Here is a 26,694-nt window from a genome sequence, read left to right as displayed (position 1 = left end):
AAATGCAACAAGAACCAAAAGGAAAGGCCTTTCTGTGTTGAGTTTGCATGTTCTCCCCGTGTCTGCGTGGGTTTCCTCCGGGTGCTCCGGTTTCCCCCACAGTCCAAAGACATGCAGGTTAGGTTAACTGGTGACTCTAAATTGAGCGTAGGTGTGAATGTGAGTGTGAATGGTTGTCTGTGTCTATGTGTCAGCCCTGTGATGACCTGGCGACTTGTCCAGGGTGTACCCCGCCTTTCACCCGTAGTCAGCTGGGATAGGCTCCAGCTTGCCTGCGACCCTGTAGAAGAAGAAGAAGAAGAAGAAGAAGAAGAAGAAGAAACCTTTATTTGTCACATGCACACTTCAAGCACAGTGAAATTCATCCTCTGCATTTAACCACACCAGAGCGCCCGGGGAGCAGTCAGGGGTTCGGTACCTTGCTCAAGGGCACCTCAGCCCAAGGCCGCCCCATGTCAACCTAACTGCATGTCTTTGGACTGTGGAGGAAACCCACGCAAGCCCTCGCCAGCCACTGGGTTTGAACCCGGAACCTTCTTGCTGTGAGGCGACCGTGCCGCCCATAAACATGCCCTTGGTCAAAGGCTTAGATGTACACAACCCACACTCCTCAATGCTGAACCCCAGGACCTTTAGATGTTCAGTCTAAAGGCCAATTTATGCTGACAACCCAGTCCTCGCAGATAGCGTCGCAGATAACGTCTGCGTAGCCCCCCCCTTCGCAGACGCTCTGCGCGCACCTCCCAAGAATTGTGACCACCGCAGAAGCCTCGCAGACAGCGTCTCAGACAAAAGGGCTCTGATTGGTCCACTCTACATCCGCTGTACACGCACTTCCGCTTCCCTACTTTCCCGGTTTGGTTTGTTTTCACGACCGCCATTTTTAAAAACACGAGCGAAGATGGAGCAGCACGAAGAGCGGTTGATCGAGGAAGTGAGGAAGTACGTACATCTATACGACTCCAGTTCTAGTCATTATAAGTAACCGGAGGATAAACACGCCACTAACCACACCCACCAACTACTCCTAGCGATTTCGCGACTTCGCGCCCCCTTGCGTTGTGGCGGTGAATAACATCGCGCACACCTATTACTCCCCGCTCAACGATAAATTACAACTGTCTGCGAAAAGCTATCTGCGAAAGCCTTGTCGCAAGAGCATGCAGATGCCCTGATGCTCTGCCTACTGAGCTATTTCAGCAAGTTAACAGGATAAAGCGGCTACAGATAATGAGATGAGATGAGATAAATAAAACGAGAGATGCAAAGAATGTGAATAAACTCATAAATCGATGACTGAAATAAAACATAAAAGAATAAAAAAAAACTAAAATTATAAACTGATAGCTGATGTCACGTTCATTTAGAGTTTATTAAAACAGATTTAAATAAATTTGACTTATTTTCTCTGAACTAAGTTTTATTTTCCACCTCATTTCTGAAAACAATGGCACTGAGGTAAAGTTGATAAGCGCTAACGGAAATGACGCAGCAGTCCCTGACGTGGCCGGAAGCGACGCCATTTTGAGGAAGGAAACGCCTTGGAGTTGAAGAGGGAACTAACTGTAAGCAAACTCTTTTTAAAACTTTTAAATATATTATTTTCCTAGCCCGTACGAGACATAATGCTGTATAATAAGTGTTTTGTTTAAGTTCGGTAAGTGTTGTGAGAGGAATAAAACGCGTTTTCATTTTATTTCTGTTTTAATTTTAAGACTTAAAGCTTGACAAAGAAACAAATCAGCGGCTAGCTTAGGCTAACGCTAGTCAAGACGGCACTTTTTCTGCACCCGTATTCCGAAAAATCCCACCTCGTTGTTGTTATTGGCTGCCTGCGTAGGACAGCATGGGGGTTAGCCAATCAGAACGCAGGACCTTTCATTGAGGTCGCGGATTGTAGAGCAGGGAGGTGGAGTTTGTCGGAATACGGGTGGGGAAAGGAATAAGGCTGAGCTGAGGAAGTGAGTTTTTATGGGAGGGATTATTGAATATTATTCGTGAATAATTTTATTTTAGAGTTTATAATGGGAACAGTGACGTCACAGGGTTAGCTGAGTTGTTGAGGGATGAATTTTGGATGAGTTGTTCCTGTTTCAGTGATTAATATTTTATTTGTGGTGTGTCTGTGTTGAAGTCCAGCTTGGATCCTGTGTGATTGGAGTTCAGGTGTACTGACCCACTGGGAGGAAGTGAGCGTGTACACGACTCTCTCGAGCGGAAATGTTTCCACGCAGTTCTGTGGTTTTATACTTTAATAACTTGAGAAACGGTTTAAAACGTGTACAAGCAAGAATGTTGTATTGAAGGTGTTTCTTTTTCAGGGAATCGTGAACAACGTGATGAGAAGAATCAGACATCGGGCATGTTCACCACTCGTACCCCTTTTCCACCAAATCAGTTCCAGGGCTGGTGCTGGTTCACAACTCGTTCAACTTGCGAGCCAGCTGAGAACCAGTTTGCTTTTCCATAGCTCACGGTGCTAAGGGAAGCCACGTCAGGGCTGGTTCGGGGCCAGTGCTTAGTTTGGAATCGGTTTTTCTGTTTCCACTGACAAAGAACTGGCTCTGGGGCCAGAAAAAACGGTTCCAGGCTAGCGCCAACTTAGTCTGGCTAACGCGACAAAGCTCTACGAGCTATTGGTCTGGCCAAGATATTAAGCCCAACCATTTCCCAGAGCCCGTGGTTGACCCGCCTCCCTGAAATGCCTCCGTTTGCTACTGGTCGAAGCCAGAAAAGGCTGTGACGAAGCTTAAACCAATCACATCACTCTTTCCTCTGACGTATGCGACGCGACGGGGCTAACTGGTAGATTAAACTCTTACCGAAGCCGGTCGGGAGCAAGGCGAAAACGTCCTTCCTTTCAATAAATACCTCCAGGGCTGCTCTTTGCTCCGTTTTCAATGAGAACTTGCTCCATGTTCGTAATGTTTCTAGTGAATGAAGCGCTTCCGGCATAGATTCTGTAAACAATCTATGGCTTCCGGTCGCAGTTCTACTACGTCAGTGCCTTGAACACGCCTCTACCCAGGGCTGTTGGAGATGCTCAAAGTTGATTGGGTCCCGATTTTTCGGGAGCTTGGAAGAGCTGTAGATAGCTTGCCTTGCCAGACTAAGCTCGCAACAGGCCCTCGTGTTGCGTCACGCTTAGGACGGGCGGGCCCAGGCTAGCACCAACTCTCTGCTGGGCCAGAGGAAAGAACCGCTTATGTCAGCAGAGGGGGCGGAGTTATTAAGACCAACAACAATAAGACCGCGAAAGGTCACCATTTTTAAGCGACGAGAAGCAGCAGCTGTACAAACGTGAAGTCTTCCATTATTGTTGTTGTTGCTGCTGCTTCTTCCGTGTTGTTTTTACTTTGATGTTCGCGCCAAGGTTTAAGCAAACGTAGCGACGTAATGACGTGGTTCCGCTTAGCACCGCGAGCTATGGAAAAGCAAACTGGTTCTCAGCTGGCTCGCAAGTTGAACGAGTTGTGAACCAGCACCAGCACTGGAACCAGGCTTTTAGATAGAGGGGCGTCTGGGCGTCTTTTCGACGCCCTGTACTGAAAAAAACAAGAAATTGGACGCCCTACTTTTTAGTACGACGCCCTAAAGACGCCCTAATATTTCCGCCCGTGTTATGTCCGGTAACTTAGCTGAATATGTTAAAAAATCGCCGAGTCTGAGCTTTCCGAGGATCTACAAGCTTTGTTGACACCGCCATTTTGGAAATTTCAGAAGTCTCGCTTTGACAGCTGTCTTTCCCGAAGACGCCCAGGGTTACCATAGCAACAGCACGAGCCCAGAGTACAAAATATAGGCACCCGCCGCAGAGCTACAGAAACACGCGTTTCTATGGCTGCACTAATTTCAAAGTTGTGAGAGCCCTCGTTATAAATAACCTTGGTTTTTACCTTCTAGCTTTGTAATTAATGGGTTTCTATTGAAAAAATGAATACCATTATAATGTTTGAAGACTTAGCCATATTTCCTGTGTGTTTTTTTCTTTGTTATACTAAATCTTTGGACGCTAGCGGCTTTGAAAGCAAAACTGGTCAGCCGGGGTTGGTTGTCACACTGTGTTCGGGGTTGGTTGTCACATGTAATGCAATTGCAATAGGTGCACTACTGACTGAGACAAACACAGCTACAACAAGCTTTATTTATGTAGTATTCTGCGATCAGAAAGCTTTATAGCTAATTTGTCATGCTTAATATGCAACTCCAGCTCAAAAAATCCCAGAAATATACCCAAAAGAATCAAGACAAAAGCACGCACTCTCCTCTGCATTGAGCAGCTGGATCGGCTCATCAGGCTCAGCTATGCCCGAATTCCCATGCCAGAATTCGACTTCGCTGCCGCCAGAAAGTTGTACCTCAAGGCCCCCAGGCGGTTGTAAACATATTGTTGCCAGTGGACTGTTGCAGTGAAACCATTTTGTTTACATTAAGACATTAAAGAAAGTTGTTTTACCTAAAATGAATCTGGCTTGAATTTTTCCATGCACACATGCCTCCCCCCAGTCCAGCCTTACTATTGATACAAGAATGTTGTAACAAAGGCAAAAACACTTGGCTGTATTGCTCAAAATTTGCTGTCAAAATGAAGGAAATAGCATTTGAGAGCATTAGAAATTTCAAAATTTTCCGGGGGAGTACCCCCGGAACCCCCTAAAACACTCGTGCCAGCGGCGCTCAACGCGCCGCTACACCTCGCCACATACAGTGACACCTGCAAAAAAGTTAGACTCCCTAAAAAAAAATCCTGCCTAAAAGCCTGACTGGAACTGATTTGGTGGAAAAGGGGTAGAAGAAGCAACAACAATAATAATGGCTGACTTCGCGTTTGTACAGCTGCTGCTTCTCGGCGCTTAAAAATGGCGACCTTTCGCGGTCTTGCGATTGTTGTTGGTCTTAACAACTCCGCCCCCCCACTGACGTAAGCGGTTCTTTCCTCTGGCCCAGCAGAGAGTTGGTGCTAGCCTGGAACCGGTTTTTCTGGCCCCAGAGCCAGTTCTTTGTCAGTGGAAACAGAAAACCCGGTTCCAAACTAAGCACTGGCCCCGGACCAGCCCTGGAACTGCTTTGGTGGAAAAGGGGCATCAGGGAAAAGTCATTTGATCATATTAAAGCGTGTTAATCCTGATTCTCGGTGTAATATATTTATGTGCCGCACTTTTACGTGTTCGAATGGGACAGTATTGGTATAAAAGGATCCTGTGGTAATGTATAAAGGCTGACCTGGACCATTAGAATACCCGAGAATTGGTTTGTTTTGCTGGTTTTAGTTTCATCGTTACCTTCCTGCTCTGTAGTGATCCCAGATAACTGGGAAGACACTCATGTGACCTTAAAGTGCATATCACGGATAAATTCAGGAGCAAGATCAATGTAATTCTCCTATTTTATATTAAACTTCGGTCAAATATCAATTTTTTTTTTTACCTTGCGCAATACCAGAAAAATTCAGTTGAAATCAAGCCATCTGAGGTGAATTGGTCCGCCTCCGAAAAAACTTGGCGTTTGGATTTCCCGGGAAACATTGATTTTCGTGACGTCGCGTGCGGGACGCCTCCCTCTGAATCCTACGTCAGCGCTGGTTTGTTTGAGAAAATGACCTGGTGGTTTTCTGCAAATTTCTTCAACGTTATCATGTAATTATTAAAATGGTGAACAGATGTATCGTAGGAGGGTGGAGCAACACCAATCTTGTTGGGATTAGTACTCATCGTTTCCCAAAAGACCTTACAATGCGAGAGAAATGGGAGCGCTTGGTCTACACAGGCTGTGCAGCCTGCTGGCGCTTCCGCAGGTGACGTCACGAATCTGGCTCCAGACTCCTTTGGGATTTTTCCAGACGCGTTTTATTTTATTTTTTTCTGCTGTAGACAGATGGCCTTGTGCAAAATTACCCTTCTGGATGAGTGTGTAAAGGGACATACTTTCATATTTAAAAAAAACAACACGAAATTGGTCCAGGATACGCACTTTAAGTATCTTCCTGTTCGTGCAGTAATCATGGAACTGCATCTCTTGGTGTTATTTGATGTGTGTGTCTGATCTCGGTTCAGTTTTCAGTGTGCTCCAGTTCAGAATCAGAATTACTTTTAATCCCCGGAGGGAAATTCGAATTTGCAACCAAGCTTCTGAATCAAGGAAGAAGTGAACATGTCTAAAAATAGAAGATAAAATAGTCTTTAAAAAAAGAATAAATAAAATAAATTTTAAACAAGTTCAATAACTGAAGTAAAAGCAACAGGTAGGAATGATTTCCTGCGTCTCTCAGTTGTGCAGCGTGGAAGAGTCATGGTTTGTTTAACCGAGCTCTGTGTGGGTTTCAGCTCGGAAGGATCCAGGATGGGAAATATTTTTGCGCACCTTTTCAAAGCCTTTGGTAAGAAGGAGATGAGAATACTGATGGTGGGACTTGATGCAGCAGGAAAAACCACTATCCTGTACAAGCTGAAGCTCGGAGAGATTGTTACCACTATCCCCACCATCGGTAAGCGACCGCGGGTACTCCGGTCCCGTGTTTATTTGTGCTTTGGAGATAAAAGGGTAACGGAGAGATGTTTCAGTAACTTTTTGAGCCTCGCTGGACTGACTGTTTCTGTGATTTCAGGGTTTAACGTTGAGACTGTGGAATATAAGAACATCAGCTTCACTGTGTGGGATGTGGGCGGTCAGGACAAGATCAGACCCTTATGGCGTCACTACTTCCAAAACACACAGGGTAAAACCAAAAACCCCTCAGTTCTAGTCTATGGAAGGAGCAAGGAAAAGAAAACTACAAGTTAACTTTTTGCCAACATAATAAAAATGTGTACTGTATATGGGTGTGTGTAGGTTTGATCTTTGTCGTGGATAGTAATGACCGGGAGCGGGTGAACGAGGCCAGAGAGGAGCTGATGAGAATGCTGGCCGAGGACGAGCTCAGAGAGGCCGTGCTGCTCGTGTTCGCCAACAAACAGGTGACCTCACATACTGACATGCTAACATCTGCAGTTCCTTGAATGGAACTGTCACTATCCCCGCCCCTTTCTCCATTTGCGGGCTAACTGGGAGTTAGGCGGAATCGGGCGCTGCCAGGATGGCGACACCCGTAGCCACCTCATTTGAGCTTCAAACCCGCTCTTCAGGAATCCCACGAGTGACGTCACAAAGGCTTTGTCCATCTGTTTTTACAGTCTGTTGCTCCAGAAATCTAATTAAAAGAGCTAATTAATTTGTAAAATAGGAACCTAAAACGAGGGTTATGTATATAACCGCGGTTCTATGAGTTTCGGATGACCGCCAGAGGCGGTGCTTTCAGCACATGGATATCCATCACACGAACGTGCAGGTCGAGTAATAGTAACAACAAAGTCACGTGTGACCTGGGTGACGTCACCCCGTGACCCCGGCATAAAAGACCGGTAAACCCAGGAAGTGACCTCTTGGCAAATCTTCTCGTGTACACTCCGAGTGACTGCCAAGCTCTGGCGGTCATCCGAAACTCATAGAACCGCGGTTATATACATAACCCTCGTTCTATTTCGTTTCTACTGACCGCCAGAGGCGGTGCTTTCAGCACATGGATGACTAATACCAACCAGGTCATGAGGAGTGCCTACCCGTACCCAGTGCTGCTGCGACGGGCCTGGAATGACAGCCGTCGCCACAGAATTATGTGGGACGACATTAAGACGGTAAAACCTGGTGAAGGTGCAGCTGGAAGCCCAGGAGGCTGCGCTGCATATGTCTGAAAGGGGCACGCCCTTCAGTGATGCCCATGAGGCTACCACGCCCCGTGCAGAGTGCGCCCTGGCAGCCGGAGGAATCGGGAAGCCACTGTGCCTGTAGGCATGTAATATGGCCTCGACTATCCACTTGGATAGCCTCTGCTTAGAGAGCGCCAGACCCCTCGACGGTCCTGTGTGGCACAGAAACAGGGCGTCACTCCTACGGAAGCCCTCTGTACGCGACACGTACACCCTGAGGGCGCGAACTGGGCACAAAAGTTCCGACCTCTCACCATGGCCCGCCTCGAACGCCGCAAGGCTAAGGGGCTGGTTGACGAAGGTAGCAGAGAGGGTCTTTGGGGGGAAAGAGGGGTTAGGCCACAGGGTGACCCCACTGTCGCCGGAGTGCCACTGCAGGCACTCCCCACTGACTGACAGCGCGTGTAGTTCCCCGACGCGCCTCGTCGATGTAATAGCCAGAAGAAAAGCAGTCTTCAGGGAGAGCCATGAAATGTCTGCCGTGAGCAGGGGCTCAGAACGGTGCGTCGCAGAGAGCCTGCAGCACCAATGAAGGTCCCATGTGGGTACCCGGCTCCGTCGGGGGGGGTCTCAACCGGAGAGCACCCTTCAAGAAACGTGCCACCAAGGCGTGGGACCCCACGGTCCTTCCCCCAACTCTGGCATGCTGAGCAGAGATGGCAGCTGCATAGACCTTGATGGTGGCAGGGGTAAGACCCTTATCAAAAGCAGAGACTGGCGGAACAGTCAAATGGTCGGCAGGGGGCAGCATGTAGGCTCCTCCCCCCGAGTTAAGCACCAGTTGGAGAAAAGCCTCCATCTGTTGGCATAGAGGGCATTGGTGGGGGGTGCCCGAGAGCTTGCAATGGTATTGACCACTGCCGGCTCACAAGGACCTCGCAGGGGGTCCGGCCCTTCAGCGGCCATACCCAGAGCTGCAGACGGGCTGGATCCGGGTGCCAGATCTGCCCTCCCAGCTGTGATAGCAGGTCAGTCCTCACTGGCAGGCACCAGGGGTCGCCGTTCAGAAGTTGCAGCAACTTGGGAACCACACTCTGCCCGGCCACCGGGGGGGCGACAAGCAGCAGCCCGTGGTGGTCCATCGCAACCCTGTGTAGGGTTGGCATGATCAGCAGCAGAGGGGGGGAGGCATACAGCAGTTGCCTCGGCCAAGCATGCGCCAGCGCATCCTGGCCCAGGGGACTGGGCCGTGGAGGCTGAACCACAGAGGGCAGTGTGTCGACTCCCGGCAGGCAAAGAGGTCCACCTCTGCCCTGCCAAAATGTTCCCAGATGGCGAGAACCACCGCTGGGTTGAGTCTCCATTCCCCGGGATCGGGGTCCTGGCGGGACAGCAGATCTGCTGCCCTGTTGGCAGTGCCTGGCAAGTACATGGCACGCAGGCTCAAGAGATGTCGATGGGCCCACCGCAGAAGTTGGCCAGCCACTTCCAAGCACTGGAGGGACTTTGTGCCTCCCTGGTGGTTGATGTAGTACACTACCGTAGCGTTGTCCGTCCGCACCAGAACGTGTCTGCCGGTCAGACCTAGGAGGAAGTGCTGTAGGCCGAGGAACACAGCCCGTAGCTCCAGCACGTTGATGTGCTGCGCCCATGCAGCACCGGGTGGAGGTGGAGACCGTTGAACCACCTCTGAAGCGGCACAAGTCCAGAAGTCCCAGCGGGACCAGAGAGGAGGCTGCCGTAAGCATGCCCAGCAGGCACTGAAAGGTCTTCAGGGCGAGTGACCTACCCCGTCCGAAGCGGCCAAGCAGTAGGCGGATGTTGTGGATCCTTGTCTGGGAGGGAGTTACCATCAACGACCTCGAATCCAGGTGCACGCCCAAGAAAGTCGTCCCCGGCTGGGCACCAGCGAGCTCTTCTTGTAATTCACCCTGAGCCCCAGCTCTACGACATGCGAGAGCATAGTCGCGATGTTGGTGCGGGCCTGAGCTGCTGACCGTGAACAGACAAGCCAGTCGTCCAGGTAGGGCAGGACACGCAAACCCCTTGCCTGAAGTAGTGCCGATGCCGCTGCCGCACACCCGGTGAACACACGGGGTGCCAGCGATATCCCAAAGGGCAGAACATTGAACTCGAAAGCCTGGCCCTCGAAGGCAAACCGCAGGAACTGCCTGTGGTGTGGCACAATGGGAACATGGAAGTAGGCGTCTTTCAGGCCAAGGTGACAACCAGTCGCCCGCCTGGATGTGGTGTAAGACATCCACTGTACGCAGCATGCGGAATCTCATGGTCCTCAAGTGGGAATTGAGGGACCTCAGGTCGAGGATCGGGCGGATACCGCCGTCCTTCGGAACCAGAAAATACCTGGAGTAGAACCCACCTTGCTGTCTCTGCCTGTCGACGGGAGAGACTGCTCCTTTCTCCAGGAGGGTGGCGATTTCCTGCCGGGGGACGAGGGACTTCCCCGGATGGCTCACGGTGGTGTTTGACCCCATGAAACGTGGTGGACGGCGGCAGAACTGGATGCGGTAACCCTCGGTGAGGGTCACCAGCACCCAGGGGTCAACGCTCTCCAGCTTTGGAGCTGTTCGCTGGAAAAGCGGCCGACCGCCGGCGCGCTGATGTCAGCGCCGTCCAGAGCGCCCCCGTCGGTCACCATGGGGGCGACAAGGAGTGGACTGGGTGTAGGGGGCGGCACCGCGGGTCCGGGAGGTGGTGGGGTGGCGAAAGTCATCAACCCGTCTGGTCTCCTGGCGGGTGCGTGGCCGAGACAGAGTCGGTGTGGGCCCCCTGAAGGACTGGGCAGCATTGCCATGGTGGTGGGCCTGGCGGGGGCCAGCGAACTGCTGTTACGCCTAGATGACCTGGGCACTCCGATCCAGGGCTTGCTGAGTGGCTTCGCCAAACGGCTCCCCGGGGACAACAGGGAGAGAGTGCAGCACACGCCGGTCGGGCTCGGCCAGAGGGGACTGTGCCCGCCATATCTGCTGGCGGCCGAGGGTGAGATACGACATCAGCCGGCCCAGTTCCCGCGACGAGTAGGCAAAGGCCTGGAGCCGCGTCACACAGCTCCCGTGATGCCGTGCTCGTCCCCTCCAGCGTCTGGGGGTCTATGACACCTGGCTGGCAGAAGGGAACTTAAATAGGGCGAGAACGCTCCAAGTAAGTAGCCCAAAATAAACTATCAGGCGGAAATAAAAAATAAACGACCGGGCGAACACACCCGTGGTCGGGAATATTAACAAGGATGGCGCCGTGCGCTACAGAACTGATAAACAGCGGCGAGAAACACCGCTTTAATTTAAATGAATGAAGACCGCTTACCTGAGCGACAACAAACCGGCCTCCAGCAGCGAGGACACGCCTCGGAGGGCTAGTCAGCTAACTCCACCGAGCGAGAGCGCTCAGCTTAACGGAGTAACAACCAATACGAATATAACACACAAGACAGCCGGCCCGTGAGCAGGCCGGAGACAAGACTACACAAAACAAGCGGTTGATAATATTAACAAGGATAGGCACTGTGCGCCACAGAACTGATAAACAGCGGTGAGAAACACCGCTTTAATTTAAATGAATGAAGACCGCTTACCTGAGCGACAACAAACCGGCCTCCAGCAGCGAGGACACGCCTCGGAGGGCTAGTCAGCTAACTCCACCGAGCGAGAGCGCTCAGCTTAACGGAGTAACAACCAATACGAATATAACACACAAGACAGCCGGCCCGTGAGCAGGCCGGAGACAAGACTACACAAAACAAGCGGTTGATAATATTAACAAGGATAGGCACTGTGCGCCACAGAACTGATAAACAGCGGTGAGAAACACCGCTTTAATTTAAATGAAAGCCGCTTCTCAATGTTGGGCATCTGCAGGAGGCCATAGGTAGGGGTGTCCTGCATTGCCGCCAGGGCCCTGCAGTCACTAGGGAGGTGGGAAGGCATCTAGGGTCCGCCCAACACCTCTGTAACTCCTCGATGTTTGAGGCCGAGGGCGGAACAGACAACGAGGAAGGCTATGTGGGACCTCTGAAGAAAGCGCTCTGATGCTGGGCCACCGGGGCGTGTCCAACCCCAGACGGGCCAATGCAGCCCTCAGCGTTGGCTGGATGCTCAGGCACATGCAGTCTGCGCAGGCCATGTCCGTCAGCCCCTGCCGCAGGTGATCAATACCCAGGCATGAGGGGCACTCGCGGTGGCCGTCCTCCGGTTCGAGGGGGACCGGCAGTTGGCGCAGCGAGGGAAGAGGTCCATGACGCCTGGCTGGCAGAAGGGAACTTAAAAAATAGGGCGAGAACACCCCAAGTAAGCAGCCCAAAATAAACAATCAGGCGGTAATGAAAAACGACCGGGCGAACACACCCGTGGTCGGGAATATTAACAAGGATAGGCGCCGTGCGCCACAGCACTGATAAGCAGCGGCGAGAAACACCGTTTTAATTTAGATGAATGAAAACCGCTTACCTGGGCGACAACAAGCCAGCCTCCAGCGGCGAGGACACCGCCCCGGAGGGCTAGTCAGCTAACTCCACCGAGCGAGAGCACTCAGCTTAACGGAGTAACAATATGAATACAACCCACAAGACCGCCGGCCTGTGAGCAGGCCGGAGACAAGGCTACACAAAATAAGGCGGTTAATAATATTAACAAGGATAGGCGCAGTGCGCCACAGAACTGATAAACAGCGGCGAGGAACACCGCTTTAAATTAAATAAATGAAAACCGCTTACCTGAATGAGGACAAGCCAGCCTCCAGCGGCGAGGACACCGCCCCGGAGGACTAATCAGCTAACTCCACCGAGCGAGAGCACTCAGCTTAACGGAGTAACAAACAATACAACACAAGACCGCCGGCCTGTGAGCAGGCCGGAGACAAGGCTACACAAAATAAGGCGGTTAATAATATTAACAAAGATAGGCGCAGTGCGCCACAGAACTGATAAACAGCGGCGAGAACCACCGCTTTAAATTAAATAAATGAAAACCGCTTACCTGAATGAGGACAAGCCGGCCTCCAGCGGCGAGGACACCGCCCCGGAGGACTAATCAGCTAACTCCACCGAGCGAGAGCACTCAGCTTAACGGAGTAACAAACAATACAACACAAGACCGCCGGCCTGTGAGCAGGCCGGAGACAAGGCTATACAAAATAAGGCGGTTAATAATATTAACAAAGATAGGCGCAGTGCGCCACAGAACTGATAAACAGCGGCGAGAACCACCGCTTAAAATTAAATGAAATGAAAACCGCTTACCTGAATGAAGACAAGCCAGCCTCCAGCGGTGAGGACACCGCCCCGGAGGACTAATCAGCTAACTCCACCGAGCGAGAGCGCTCAGCTTAACGGAGTAATAAATCAATACGAATACAACACACAAGACAGCCGGCCTGTGAACAGGCCGGCGGCGAGGCTACACAAAACAAGGTGGTTAATAATATTAACAAGGATAGGCGCCGAGCGCCGCAGAACTGATAAACAGCGGCGAGAGGAACGCCGCTTTAATTTAAATAATGAAACCCGCTTACCTGAAGCGAAAACAAGCCGGCCTCCAGCGGTGAGGACACCGCCCCGGAGGGCTAATCAGCTAACTCCACCGAGCGAGAGCGCTCAGCTTACGGAGTAATAAATCAATATAACGACAAGAAGAAAAGAGTTGGTGGACTTAGCGCAGTTTCTTGGAGGGTGCATAAGCACAGCCCCAACCCTACGGGTAACGAAACTACCACAGCGCTTTGTCCAAATTTCAATCCAACTCGCAACCTGCAAACGCGAGAAGATGTAAGAGGTCACTTCCTGGGTTTACCGGTCTTTTATGCCGGGGTCACGGGGTGACGTCACCCAGGTCACACGTGACTTTGTTGTTACTATTACTCGACCTGCACGTTCGTGTGATGGATATCCATGTGCTGAAAGCACCGCCTCTGGCGGTCAGTAGAAACGAAATAGAACTGTTATACTGCATAGATAAATAGGAAATTGTAATAAAATAAATCATAGGAAAAATCCTTATCGATAGAGAAAACAACATACATTAGGGTTAATAAAAATATCCATTGAAGGCAGGGCTCTACAGTGCGCACATTTCACTCGCATTTGCGAGCGAATTTTTCAGCATGCGAACGACGAAAAAAACCACGCGCATTCGTGCGAGGGCTTCTTGCGGCCGACAATTTAGGAAAGCACTGAGCACAGACGCGACGAGTTTAACATTCTAAAATGTATCAAACGTTAAACTGCAAAGTATGTAAATCCAGCGCTGGATAGCCTACCGAATATAGTGTAACGAGTAACGGCCTGTATTGTCGTAAGTGTGTGTGTGTGCTGCCTGCACCTTGCTCCCTGTCTGTAGTTGCGTGCATTGCCTCTGTCTTGCACTGCGGTGGTTCCCACGGTAGCCGGGGGGGGAGTGAAAAAGTTACATTTTTTTTGCCGTTCTGCCATGCTAGTGTGTTTTACCGGGACATGAGATTTCAGCATTTTTATTCTTCTCGGTCTGCAGCTTGAATAAGTTTAGGCTACTGAATAACTTGAGTCTGGTGCTTTTGTGCTGACGCTGCAATAGCCTACTATCACAATAAATATCCCCCGTAACATTTCCCGTTTTCTACTCATCTTTCTGTGATTGCCCCTCTTTCCCACGGTTGTATGTTGTGGGTGTGGCATTAGGTGGGAAAAGTGCTTTTTAGGGATTCATCAGATCATTCAACTGAGAGCTGGTTCGGACCGAGCTGAGAAATATATTCGCTATGCAGAGAATAACGGCGCTTTTTTTTTTTTTTTTTTTTTAAAGCAATGATGGTGGAAACAAGAATAAAAGAACGGACGAGGAAGAAAGTGTAGTGAAGAAAGCTAGAACGACGGGAGAAGGTGCGGGAAAATTATATAAATTCAACCCTCAGTGGTTAAAAGATTTCGAGTGGCTGGAATATGATGCTACCACTAATAGCTTGAGCTCTGCTCTCTGTTTAGCTACTGTTTGTTCGTTCGTTCATTCATTCTCAATTGAACTTTGCGTTTTATGTGTTGGTGTGTCTAAGGTTTGCGCTGCAATAAACCTTTAAAATGAAAACCTACTTGTGCCCCCATTCCCCCCCCCGTGCTCCTAAAATTTTTAACTCAGGAACACGTGTGCTCCTGAAAAAAAAAAAGTTAGTGTAGAGCCCTGATTGAAAGAAAAATAAATAACTATACATATGTGACCCCTCACCGAATCCAGGGACGCATGTCGGCCGAAACGAATCCGAGATAATCGCAAAAGCATTTTTTTTCAAAATTTGTGATTTTCGTTTTTTTCCATCATGTGCAAGTTGAGATTTTGAAGAATGCAATCAGTATTTCAGATAATAGATTGTTTTGTTGGAAAAGCATACATTTTTTGTTGCAAATTGTCTCGTTTTTGTCAGGACTGTAGCCTGCTGGGGGGTGTGGGTAAATTACTATATGGGCCATTCACATGATGATTTAAGTTTTTTTTTTTTTTTTCGCGAATCAGCTGTATGATACGAGCTGAGCTCGTGGCTACTTAAGCTGCATACAGGCGTGTAATTTCACTATGGAATGAGGAAGCTAAACAGAGCGCAGAGGAGCTGAAACACCGCGAAGCAGACAGACACACGGTAGTTACATCGGAGATAACCATTTCTAGCAAAAAAAAAACCCAACCAAAAGGAAGCTAGGATTACATTCCATCGGAGGCATTGGTGTGTGCAAGGCGCCGTTTCTCTTTCTGATGGGGTGAGTTTATTAATCTAAGGCTGTGTGGTTATTTTTGCATGTAACGGAGAGTGTTGTGGTTTGGTTAAGCCTAGGTCACAACCGGACGTACGATTCTTTTGGCCGTGTGATTTTTGGCGTTTCCCAAATCGCTGCGGGTTTTTTTTTTTTTTGTTCGCGGAGAAAGACGCGCGTTGGCCGTAAGTTTGTCTTGCAACCTGAAAAAAACGCAAGTGCCCGTAGAGTTTGTTTGACATGACAAAGAGCCTCTGCGGCTGGTCTGCGGCTCGAAAATCAGCACGTCACACGCGCGCGCTCGTGCTTTTCATGTGCGCTCTCGTGCATTTCTTGCGTTTTTTGCGTGTAGACCGGCCGTAGGAGCACGTACCGTACGGCCGGTTGTGACCGAGGCTTTACATGAAACTAATGTTGTGTTAGTTGTGTCATCATCGTGCTATCTTTCTTTCTTACGGTGTGAGTAATTTTTCAACCACAAAACGTTAAAGTATACTTTAGGACTTATTTTTGTACTTCATAATCATGTTGGGCATACTTTGCATGGAAGGAAAATTGATGTGGTGATCTTTTGGCCCTTTTCCACTACCCTTTTTCAGCTCGCTTCAGCTCACTTCAGCCCGACACGGCTCGTGTTTCGACTACCAAAAACCAGCACGACTCAGCTCGTTTCAGCCCTGCTTAGCCCCTAAAACTCGCACCGTTTTGGAGTGGGGCTGAAGCGAGCCAAACCGTGCCGAGTGAGGCTGGGGGTGTGAGCAGACACTCCCCTGTGCACTGATTGGTGAGGAGGAGTGTCCTCACATGCCCACACACGCCCCGCGAGCGCGCTGGGATCTGTAAACACCGCAAACCCGGAAGAAGAAGAATTATGAATTACGAGAATTTCTGAAGCCTTATGCGCCTCGCCTCATCTATACGCTCTTGCCAGTATCTGTTGGCGTTGTCGGTGACAACAAGCCACAGCACCAAGACCAGCAATACTAACGACTCCATGTCCTCAATGTTTATTGTTTACTATCCGGGTCGTGAGACTACCACTTAAAAGATCACTGAATCAGTGACATACAGAGCATCGTGGACGAGTTCGCGGAGCGCAAGGCTCGTCGTATGCCCTTCAAATAATGCGCGCAGTAGGCTATTGATGTTTTATTATGAGCCATGTACAGTATGTCGCCGAATGTTTTTTTTGTTTGAGTTACATGTTCGTTTGAAGGACTTAATGTACAAAATAACATAGTTGCACCCCGTAGTGTTGAAATTGGTAAACACAGTGCATTCAGTGAGGTTTGCACCGCCCTCCTTTTATTTCTGACTCTTCCTGTCACCGTTGCAACCTCTGAGCGCTCATTCGTATGCCCTTCAAATAATGTGCGCAGTATAGGCTATTGATGTTTTATTATGAGCCATGTACAGTATCCTAATGTTTTTTGTTTCTGAGTTACATGTTCGTTTGAAGGACTTGATGTACTAAATAACATAGTTGCACCCGGTAGTGTTGAAATTGGTAAACACCGCAGTTGCGGACATTTTGTAGCCTAAAATGATGTTATGATAAGCTTTAATAAAGGGCCCGGTCATTTGCCCCGCCCCCGGCCCGGCTCTGACTTGTTCCACCACTGTCACTGATGTCACTGTTTGCGCTGCTTAACGACATCACGTGACGTCCACCCACTTTCGCTAACTCCACCCAATGTGTCCACCCACTTCCAGCCAGCACGGTTCAGCGCGGTTGTAGTCGAAATGCAACTTCAATAGCCCCGCTAAGCTCGACTCAGCACGGCACGGCTCAGCCGCGTTTGTAGTGGAAAAGCGGCATTAGTTTACATGAAAGTAGTATCGTGCTAGCTCGTAGGGGGTAGGGCTTTCCTTAATGTCATGCAAATGAGCAGCATTATGTGCCCGCCCTGCACTCAGAGTAGCTGAGATGGAAAACTTTGAGGGCGATTTTCTCCCTTTTCTGTTTTAAGAAGTATACACTTTCAAAAGGCCACACATTCTTCAAATATTGTCAGATCTCCACATGGAAGGCATCATTGGAAAGCTTAGAAACTGTACTTTCTGAATCTGTCAATAACTCAAAATGCCCCCGGGCCGACATGTGTCCCTGGATTCTGGATTTGGGCACATATGAATATCTCACACGTCCACTACTAGTGCAGTAACCCCTGCACAACTAGCGGGAGTATTGCTAAACAAATAAACATCACACGTAGCAGACGATTGAAGTGTCCACAGCAACCATATACAGGTAGTCATGGACTTACGACCGCGTTTGGTTACGACTGACCGGTCGTAAACCGATCTGGTCGTAAGTCGGCCTATGTTAAATGAGCGTAAGTATGTTGTGATGTGTAATGATATTGTCATCATCTTCAAGTCTTATTTTATCAACATTTTCTTATTTCATTACCTTGGCTCATTATTTGGTTTAAGTCACACTGCGTACAGTACAATTCGTTTAATATGTGCAAAACAAAAAAATACGAAATACAGGTGTGAAAAATAGAAAACATTTTAGTTTATAACATACCAAAATACAAATGTAAAACATGGCAAAATACAAAACTTGGTGACCGCTGGCATCACTGGTGCTTGGCTGTGGGTCGTCTACGTCATCATCAGCTGTTGCAGCGCTCGGGCTGGCGGGAGGATTTGCTCGTTTCATAAACCAGGAGCTGGGGCGGAAACTGGCGTACGCTCAGCTGGGAAACACTTGCCAGTCATAACCAGATGGTCGTAAAGTCGATCAGTCATAAGTTGACGACTACCTGTATATACAGTGCCTTGCAAAAGTATTCATACCCCTTGAACTTTTTCATATTTTTCCACCTTACAACCACGAATTTAAAAGTTTTTTTTTTAATTGAGATTTTATGTGATAGACCAACACAGAGTAGCACATAATTGTGAAGTGAAACGAAAACGATAAATGGTCTTCAAAATTTTAAACAAATAAAAATCTGAAAAATGTAGTGTGCATTAGTATTCAGCCCCCCTGCGTCAATACTTTGTAGAGCCACCTTTTGCTGCAAGTACAGCTGCAAGTCTTTTGTGGTATGTCTCTACCAGCTTTGCACATCTAGACACTGAAATTTTTGCCCATTCTTCTTTGCAAAATAGCTCAAGCTCAGCCAGATTGGATGGAGAGTGTCTGTGAACAGCAATTTTCAAGTCTTGCCACAGATGCTCAATGGGATTTAGGTCTGGACTTTGACTGGGCCGTTCTAACACGAATATTCTTTGATCTAAACCATTCCATTGTAGCTCTGGCTGTATGTTTAGGGTCATTGTCTTGCTGGAAGGTGAATCTCCTTCCCAGTCTCAAGTCTTTTGCAGCCTCCAACAGGTTTTCTTCCAGGATTGCCCTGTATTTAGCTCCATCCATCTTCCCATCAACTCTGACCAGCTTCCCTGTCCCTGCTGAAGAAAAGCATCCCCATAGCATGATGCTGCCACCACCATGTTTCACAGTGGGGATGGTGTGTGCAGGGTGATGAGCAGTGTTAGTTTTCCACCACACATAGCGCTTTGCATTTAGGCCAGAAAGTTCAACTCTGGTCTCATCTGACCAAAGCACCTTCTTCCACATGTTTGCTGTGTCCCCTACATGGCTTCTTATGCCTGTCTTTCAACAATGGCTTTCTTCTTGCCACTCTTCCAAAAAGGCCAGATTTGTGGAGTGTACGACTTATAGTTGTCCTGTGCACAGATTCTCCCACCTGAGCTGTGGATTTCTGCAGCTCCTCCAGAGTGATCATGGGCCTCTTGGCTGCTTCTCCGACCAGTGCTCTCCTTGCTCGCTCTGTCAGTTTAGGTGGACGGCCATGTCTTGGTAGGTTTGCAGTTGTGCCATACTTTTTCCATTTTTGAATGATGGATTGAACAGTGCTTCTTGAGATGTTCAGAGCTTGGGATATTTTTTTATAACCTAACCCTGCTTTAAACTTCTCCAGAACTTTATCCCTGACCTGTCTGGTGAGTTCTTTGGTCTTCATGATGCTGTTTGTTCTTCAGTGTTCTCTAACAAACCACTGAGGCCTTCACAGAACAAGTGTATTTATGCTGAGAGTAAATTACACACAGTAGGACTCTATTAACTAATTAGACGACTTCTGAAGGCAATTGATTGCACTGGATTGTATTTAGAGGTATCCGAGTACAGGGGGCTGAATACTAATGCACACCACATTTTTCAGATGTTTAAAATTTTGAAGACCATTTATCATTTTCGTTTCACTTCAGTTATGTGCTACTCTGTGTTGGTCGTGGTTGTAAGGTGGAAAAATTTGAAAAAGTTCAAGGGGTATGAATACTTTTGCAAGGCACTGTATATATCTCAAATCTGTTGTTTGCAAGTGTTGCATTTGTATAATGTGCCACTGGTAAGTTTAGTTTTTTTTTTTAATAGCGTTTTTAAAACTGCTTAAAGAGTCAAGATGTCTAAGTTCAGTGGGAAGGTTGTTCCACATGCGGGTGACCAGATAGGTGAATGATCTGTGGGTCCGTTTGCTGTTCGATGTTGGTTGTGCTAATCTGAGATTTCCCCCTCTTAAATTGTAGCAACTTTGTTGAATTTGGTGAAAGCAATATCAAAAAAAAAGATTAAAAGTGAAAGGATGAAGCTGATCTCAAAGCAGTACCCTTTGTGAAAATAAGACCATGGCTATGTCATAGCCCTTTCAGTTAAGTAGACTGCGAGTTGGCCTAGTGGTTAGCGAGTCTGCCTCTTGACAGGGAGATTGAGTTCATACCATAGACCATCATAGAAATGGTACCTGCTGCCATCTGGCGAGACTACAATACAGATGTGAGGAAGAAGTCAAACCCTTGCGGTTATCAGAGGACCCACCCCCCAATGTAACCCCCGCTATGTAATAGGTGAGAGGTTGAGGGCTATAGAAACGGAGATTGCCACCACCTGATGTGCCTTGTGGCATGGGAAGGACTTTGACAGTGAAGTTACGTGCACAGGCTGTAACTCCCCTTCCTTCCTGGTGATGCACCTATTGGTGTACTTGTTTTATTTCTGTTCAGCTGTTGTGTCCTTGGTAAAACAAGGTACTGTTGCGTCATGGTTTGATGAGGTACCATTACGTCATCCTTGGTACAAACGCATACCGCTGTCGCCTCCTTGGTTACAGCCAGGTACCATTGGTGCATCTTTGATACAACCAGGGCCTGTCACCATGTCCTTGATGCAATTTAAGGTGAAGCCATGGCCTAATGGTTAGAGAAGCAGCTTTGGGAGCAAAAGGTCACCAGTTTGATTCCAGCAGGAATGGCTGAAGTGCCCTTGAGCAAGGCACGTAACCTCCAACTGCCCCTCAGGCTGCTCTGGGTATGTTGTGCGTCCCTCTGGATAAGAGCGTTTGCTGAATGCAAGATGATTATGGACTGTTGCTGCATGCTTGACATAGCCAGGTGCCACTGCAACCCTGCTATAATGAACTCTCTTAGTACAAACTTTTGTCTTGCTGACTCTGGGACTGCGGTTGTCGTGAATGGTTTTGTGCTCGGGTTTCCGTCGGTGGTGGTTTATAGCATCAGCGAAGCTGACTTTGTTAGGACTGTTAGGCCCAATCCCAATTCTAATTCCTACCCCTCCCCCTTCCCCTCTGCCTTCCCCTTGGCCCTTCCCCTTGAAACTGAGCTACAAGGGATAGGGCTTGAAATTCAACCCTTACGTATTGGGATAGCCCTTCAACGATCGCATACGTCATCGCGTACCTCCGTCAGCGTTTACGTTAGCAAAACGCGACCAAATGCGTCATTGGCTGCGACCAGCCGCTACAGTCAGAGCCAGAGGCAGAACCAGAAATCTCTGCTGGCAGGGTGTGATTTGTTAACTAACACCACTGAATGGGATATCTTTGGCGCTTCGTGCACCACATCCGACAGAATAAGGTGTCAGAACACTCATGTAAACAATAAAAGCGAGAATAACAGAACAAAACGTACGCAGTAAAGCAACCAAAAACAATACTCCCTCCCAAAGCTTTTTAGCAGCAGCTTGGATTTCAGAAATCGCTGCTCATTCTCAGCTCGAAAGCGAATCAAGCGGCGTGTTTCCTCTGGATAGCAACTTAAAACACGTAAATAATGGAGAAAATACATTTATGACAATCTTTCGCCGCGGGAACCGCCATCTTTCTGAAATCCGCATGAAATCTCGCTGAAATCCGCATGGCATTGTGGGAAATCACTCAAACCCCTTCGTTCGGAGTCAGCTCCAGGAAAATCTCTGTTTGGAGGGGTACAGAAGCCCTACCCCTTCCCCTACCCCTCCGCGTTAACTGGGATTGGGATACCCCTACCCCTTCACGTGAACGCGCAAAATGGAGGGGAAGGGCCAAGGGGTTGGTCCAAGGGGTGAAATGGGATTCGGCCTTAATGTTAGTCATGTTGTTTGTTGCCCAAATGAGGATGGGTTCCCTTTTTGGGCGGCACGGTCACCTCCCCAGCGGCTGGTGAGGGCCTTTCTGTGTGGAGTTTGCATGTTCTCCCCGTGTCTGCGTGGGTTTCCTCCACAGTCCAAAGACATGCAGGTTAGGTTGACGTAGGGTGGCATTGGGCTGAGGTGCCCTCGAGTGAGGTACCGAACCCCTGACTGCTCCCCGGGCACTCTGGTGTGGTTAAATGCAGAGGATGAATTTCACTGTGCTTGAAGTGTGCATGTGACAAAGGTTTCTTCTTCTTTTGAGTCTGGTTCCTCTTGAGGTTTCTTCCTCATGTCGTCTGAGGGAGGTTTTCCTTGCCACCGTCGCCACAGGCTTGCTCATTAGGGATAGATTAGGGATGAAATTAGCTCATGTTTTTAAGCCGTTGAAAAGAACGAAGTTCATGTCTTTGCCTTTAATGATAATGAGTGAGTCTTCCAAACAAAAAAATCACTGAGTCATGCGCTCCTCTTCCCCCAGGGACAAACTAAGTAATGAAGTCCGTAGTCAAGTTAACAATACGTGCTAATGTCATAAAACAAAGGCGTAACAAGGTTCGGTGTGGTGTTGATCACTAACCGTTATCGAGAACGGTGATTGCTGATTTCAGAAAAATCCCTTAAAAGGACTATTTTACGATCGAAAAGCAGTTTTCCTCAAGTCTTTACTCCTGTTGTCATGACACTTGTAGATAAGATACACGGTCAGAAAATGCAGGCGATAGACGGATGGATGTAATCGCTGGAAGAGTTTTATTTAAAAACACACTGGCATACAGATTCAAATCAGAGTCGAGAACCAGGCGATGGTGAAGCAAGGCACAGGCAGGATACCAAATGCGGAGACAAAGGGCAGGTGGAAACCAGAATATCAACACTGATACAAAGGGCTTGTTAATGTGAGATGCAAGGTACAGCACGTATACTTCACAAAACGTGTGCTGTAGGGGTGTGTAAGGAACCATCCACGTCTTCCTTTCCACTGTTTGACAGAGCGCCGATCTACTCTCATCCTGGAGCAGCGATAATCTCGTTCTGTGGGGTTTGGGTTCATTTCATGTGGTGGGGTTTATTTATTTATTTTTTGTGTGTGTCTTTTATACAACCCTGATTCCAAAAAGGTTGGGACAAGGCCATGTTTCCCACTGTGAGACATCCCCTTTTCTCTTTACAACAGTCTGTAAACATCTGGGGACTGAGGAGACAAGTTGCTCAAGTTTAGGGATAGGAATGTTATCCCATTCTTGTCTAATGTAGGATTCTAGTTGCTCAACTGTCTTAGGTCTTTTTTGTCGTATCTTGTGTTTTATGATGCGCCAAATGTTTTCTATGGGTGAAAGATCTGGACTGCAGGCTGGCCAGTTCAGTACCCGGACCCTTCTTCTACACAGCCATGATGCTGTAATTGATGCAGTATGTGGTTCGGCATTGTCATGTTGGAAAATGCAAGGTCTTCCCTGAAAGAGACGTCGTCTGGATAGGAGCATATGTTGCTCTAGAACCTGGATATACCTTTCAGCATTGATGGTGTCTTTCCAGATGTGTAAGCTGCCCATGCCACACGCACTAATGCAACCCCATACCATCAGAGATGCAGGCTTCTGAACTGAGCGCTGATAACAACTCGGGTCGTCCTTCTCCTCTTTAGTCCGAATGACACGGCGTCCCTGATTTCCATAAAGAACTTCAAATTTTGATTCGTCTGACCACAGAACAGTTTTCCACTTTGCCACAGTCCATTTTAAATGAGCCTTGGCCCAGAGAAGACGTCTGCGCTTCTGGATCGTGTTTAGATACGGCTTCTTCTTTGAACTATAGAGTTTTAGCTGGCGACGGCGGATGGCACGGTGAATTGTGTTCACAGATAATGTTCTCTGGAAATATTCCTGAGCCCATTTTGTGATTTCCAATACAGAAGCATGCCTGTATGTGATGCAGTGCCGTCTAAGGGCCCGAAGATCACGGGCACCCAGTATGGTTTTCCGGCCTTGACCCTTACGCACAGAGATTCTTCCAGATTCTCTGAATCTTTTGATGATATTATGCACTGTAGATGATGATATGTTCAAACTCTTTGCAATTTTACACTGTCGAACTCCTTTCTGATATTGCTCCACTATTTGTCGGCGCAGAATTAGGGGGATTGGTGATCCTCTTCCCATCTTTACTTCTGAGAGCCGCTGCCACTCCAAGATGCTCTTTTTATACCCAGTCATGTTAATGACCTATTGCCAGTTGGCCTAATGAGTTGCAATTTGGTCCTCCAGCTGTTCCTTTAACTTTTCCAGCCTCTTATTGCCCCTGTCCCAACTTTTTTGAGATGTGTTGCTGTTATGAAATTTCAAAATGTCTCACTTTCGACATTGTCTATGTTCTCTTGTGAATACAATATCAGTTTTTGAGATTTGTAAATTATTGGGATCGGGGTTGTAATTAACATGCCTGTGTGTGTGTGTGTGTGTGTGTGTGTGTGTCCCCCAGGACCTGCCAAATGCTATGAATGCTGCAGAGATCACAGATAAGCTGGGCTTGCACTCTCTGCGCAACAGGAGCTGGTACATCCAGGCCACATGTGCCACGAGCGGAGACGGCCTGTACGAGGGGCTCGACTGGCTCTCCAACCAGCTGAAAAGCCACAAATAATCCTCAGCACCTCCCTTCTGTCTCCCCTCCTACACTGTAGCACTCTCATCTCCATTCGGTTTTTAAGCAGAACGTGCCGGAAGCTGCTCTCCTCTCAGACTGGTCAAAGTGTGGCGACGGCGCCGCACGCCTCTAATCCTTCTCCTTAAACCATTAACGAGGCAGCTTTTGGAGCACTCTCTTATGCAACACTAGGCGTGTGCCGATATTAAATTGGGGTATATCGATAATTTGATTGATTTAACGTTAAGGTTGGCAGTAGTATCAATTTTTTTTTTTTTCCACTTACGAAGAAGCAGCTGCTCATCATGTTGCGTACTCTGATCGCATTGTTAATGAGCTGAAGAGAACCTATAACCTTTACTGATTATGAAAGAAAAATGGCCTGAAAGACTGAATTCGTACTTTTTTAAAAAAATATTGCGATATACGGCGATTATCGGCACATGCCTACGCATTATATACAGTATATATATATAAAGATATAGATCTATACATTTAGCCTTCCCTGTTCTTTTTTTTTTATTGTCTTTTATTTAATCATGGATGAACTGTAGTAGGAAAGTCTTGAAAATTGTCACGTCCTGTAACGGCTTTTTTTTTGTTTGTTTTTGGGTGCACCCTAATGGTTAAGACGTACTGTAAAAGACTTGCGGTCTATGTAGAGGAGGTCAAGATAGCGCACGCGTGCACACACACACACTACCTACAAAAATTACAGGGAAAAAGAACCACAAGAACAAACGTGTGATCTCCTGCACTGAGCGTTTTATTGAATAATTATCATTTAGTTTATTATTGGTTTTATATCCGAATCAGCAGTAAAAAAAAAAAAAGCTCCTCTGGACGTCCGTTGGACGAGATCCAAACTGATGCAGATTGTTCAAACTTGTTAAACACGTGCACGTAGGCAGCGTTCTCGATAAGATCACGACGCGGCGAATTACTGGTTATGATGAATTTAGATCCTCGCCAGTGCATGACGTGCTTCTGCGGCATCCAGAGTGAAGGGAAAGAAGAAAAAAAAAAATCGCCATAAAATCTCAGGTTAAATCACGCTTTGCCTTTACGACTCAGAAAAACTGAACAGCTTCGTTTCGGGTGAGATTTCTTTCCTGTGGGTGTTTTGTTTGTGGATCAGGTGTGTCACAGCAGCTAACGGTAAAGTGTGTGTGTGTTCTTTTCCTTTGGCCTGGAGTATAATTCAGAGAAGGGTGGGTTTTTATTTTTTATAAATGTAGAGATCACCTGGTCAGCAGTTTTTCCTTTAAAAGTCTTACCATGTGTGTGGAATAATCTTCTAAATTAGTTTTAGTCACTCTGCTACAGCAGGCATATTTTCTGCGTTCGAGAACTTATCTGGGTAACGTTTGTGTAGGAAATTGTCATCGTCATCATCTCGGGCTCCTGTGTGTGTGCGCGCGTGTGCTAGTAAATTAAAACATCACGGCTAACATCTGCTGCTCTAACCTGACGTGAACAGAACTGACTCCAGGTTTGGGATCCCTAGAGGAAGGGAGATGTTTAAATGTGTCTCAGTTGGTCATTATCATCATCATGCTGCCTTTCCTGTGTCCTGAAGTGTGTCTCTCTCTCTCTCTCTCTCTCTCTCTCTCTCTCTCATTACTGCCTGGCTTCATCATCTGAAATACTCTGACAGGGTACAGCAATATTAAACACGCGACAGCGTTGTGTTTTAGAGGTTTTTGGTGCGGCGGTGTTCCTTGGTGATCTTTGTCTGGACTCGGTACCCATCCGGGACTGTTATCATTTTCAAGTGTTCCTTTCGTTTTCCTGTACACTCCTGATTTTGCTTATGTTGGGCCTGGGTATGCGCTGATACGATTACGATTATTACAGTATTCTGAAAGAAATGCACAGGTTGACACGTGAATCAGCATCTCGGAGAATAATCAACAGTCCAGAGTCTTATCCTGGATGCTACGGTGCCCGCTGAATATCGTGATGTATCGTACAACCGATCATCAGCACACGCCTGGTGGGGGGAACGTATTTCTGAAATGTCTTATTGTGTGACTCTTTAACGTGAATGTTTAATTTTTTATGCAAAACTTGTCTTGCCTTTCATTTTGACAGAAAAGCAATGTAATGAAACGAAAGTAATTAAAAATGAAAATCAGGCTTCTGTTGTGTCCTTTTGCTTTCACTTTCGTTAACAGGCCGGGTGATGCACACAGTAA

The 26,694-nt window shown here is 47.8% G+C and overlaps 1 protein-coding gene across 1 annotated transcript; it reads left to right on the top strand.

The window, feature by feature from the left end:
• Window positions 1-1,498: 1,498 nt before the first annotated feature.
• On the top strand, window positions 1,499-26,635 carry arf1 (ADP-ribosylation factor 1). Its single transcript, XM_060916583.1, has 5 exons — window positions 1,499-1,565; window positions 6,324-6,484; window positions 6,605-6,715; window positions 6,829-6,953; window positions 24,332-26,635. Exons 2-5 carry the CDS (start codon window positions 6,340-6,342, stop codon window positions 24,491-24,493), a joined length of 543 nt encoding a protein of 180 aa, XP_060772566.1. The 5' UTR covers window positions 1,499-1,565; window positions 6,324-6,339; the 3' UTR covers window positions 24,494-26,635.
• The last annotated feature ends 59 nt before the right edge of the window (window positions 26,636-26,694 follow it).

This window comes from Neoarius graeffei, chromosome 1 (assembly GCF_027579695.1).
Source record: "Neoarius graeffei isolate fNeoGra1 chromosome 1, fNeoGra1.pri, whole genome shotgun sequence".
Lineage (NCBI taxonomy): Eukaryota > Metazoa > Chordata > Actinopteri > Siluriformes > Ariidae > Neoarius > Neoarius graeffei.
The sequence above is the reverse complement of the archived record's forward strand: the minus strand, read 5'-3'. Positions and strand labels throughout refer to the sequence as shown.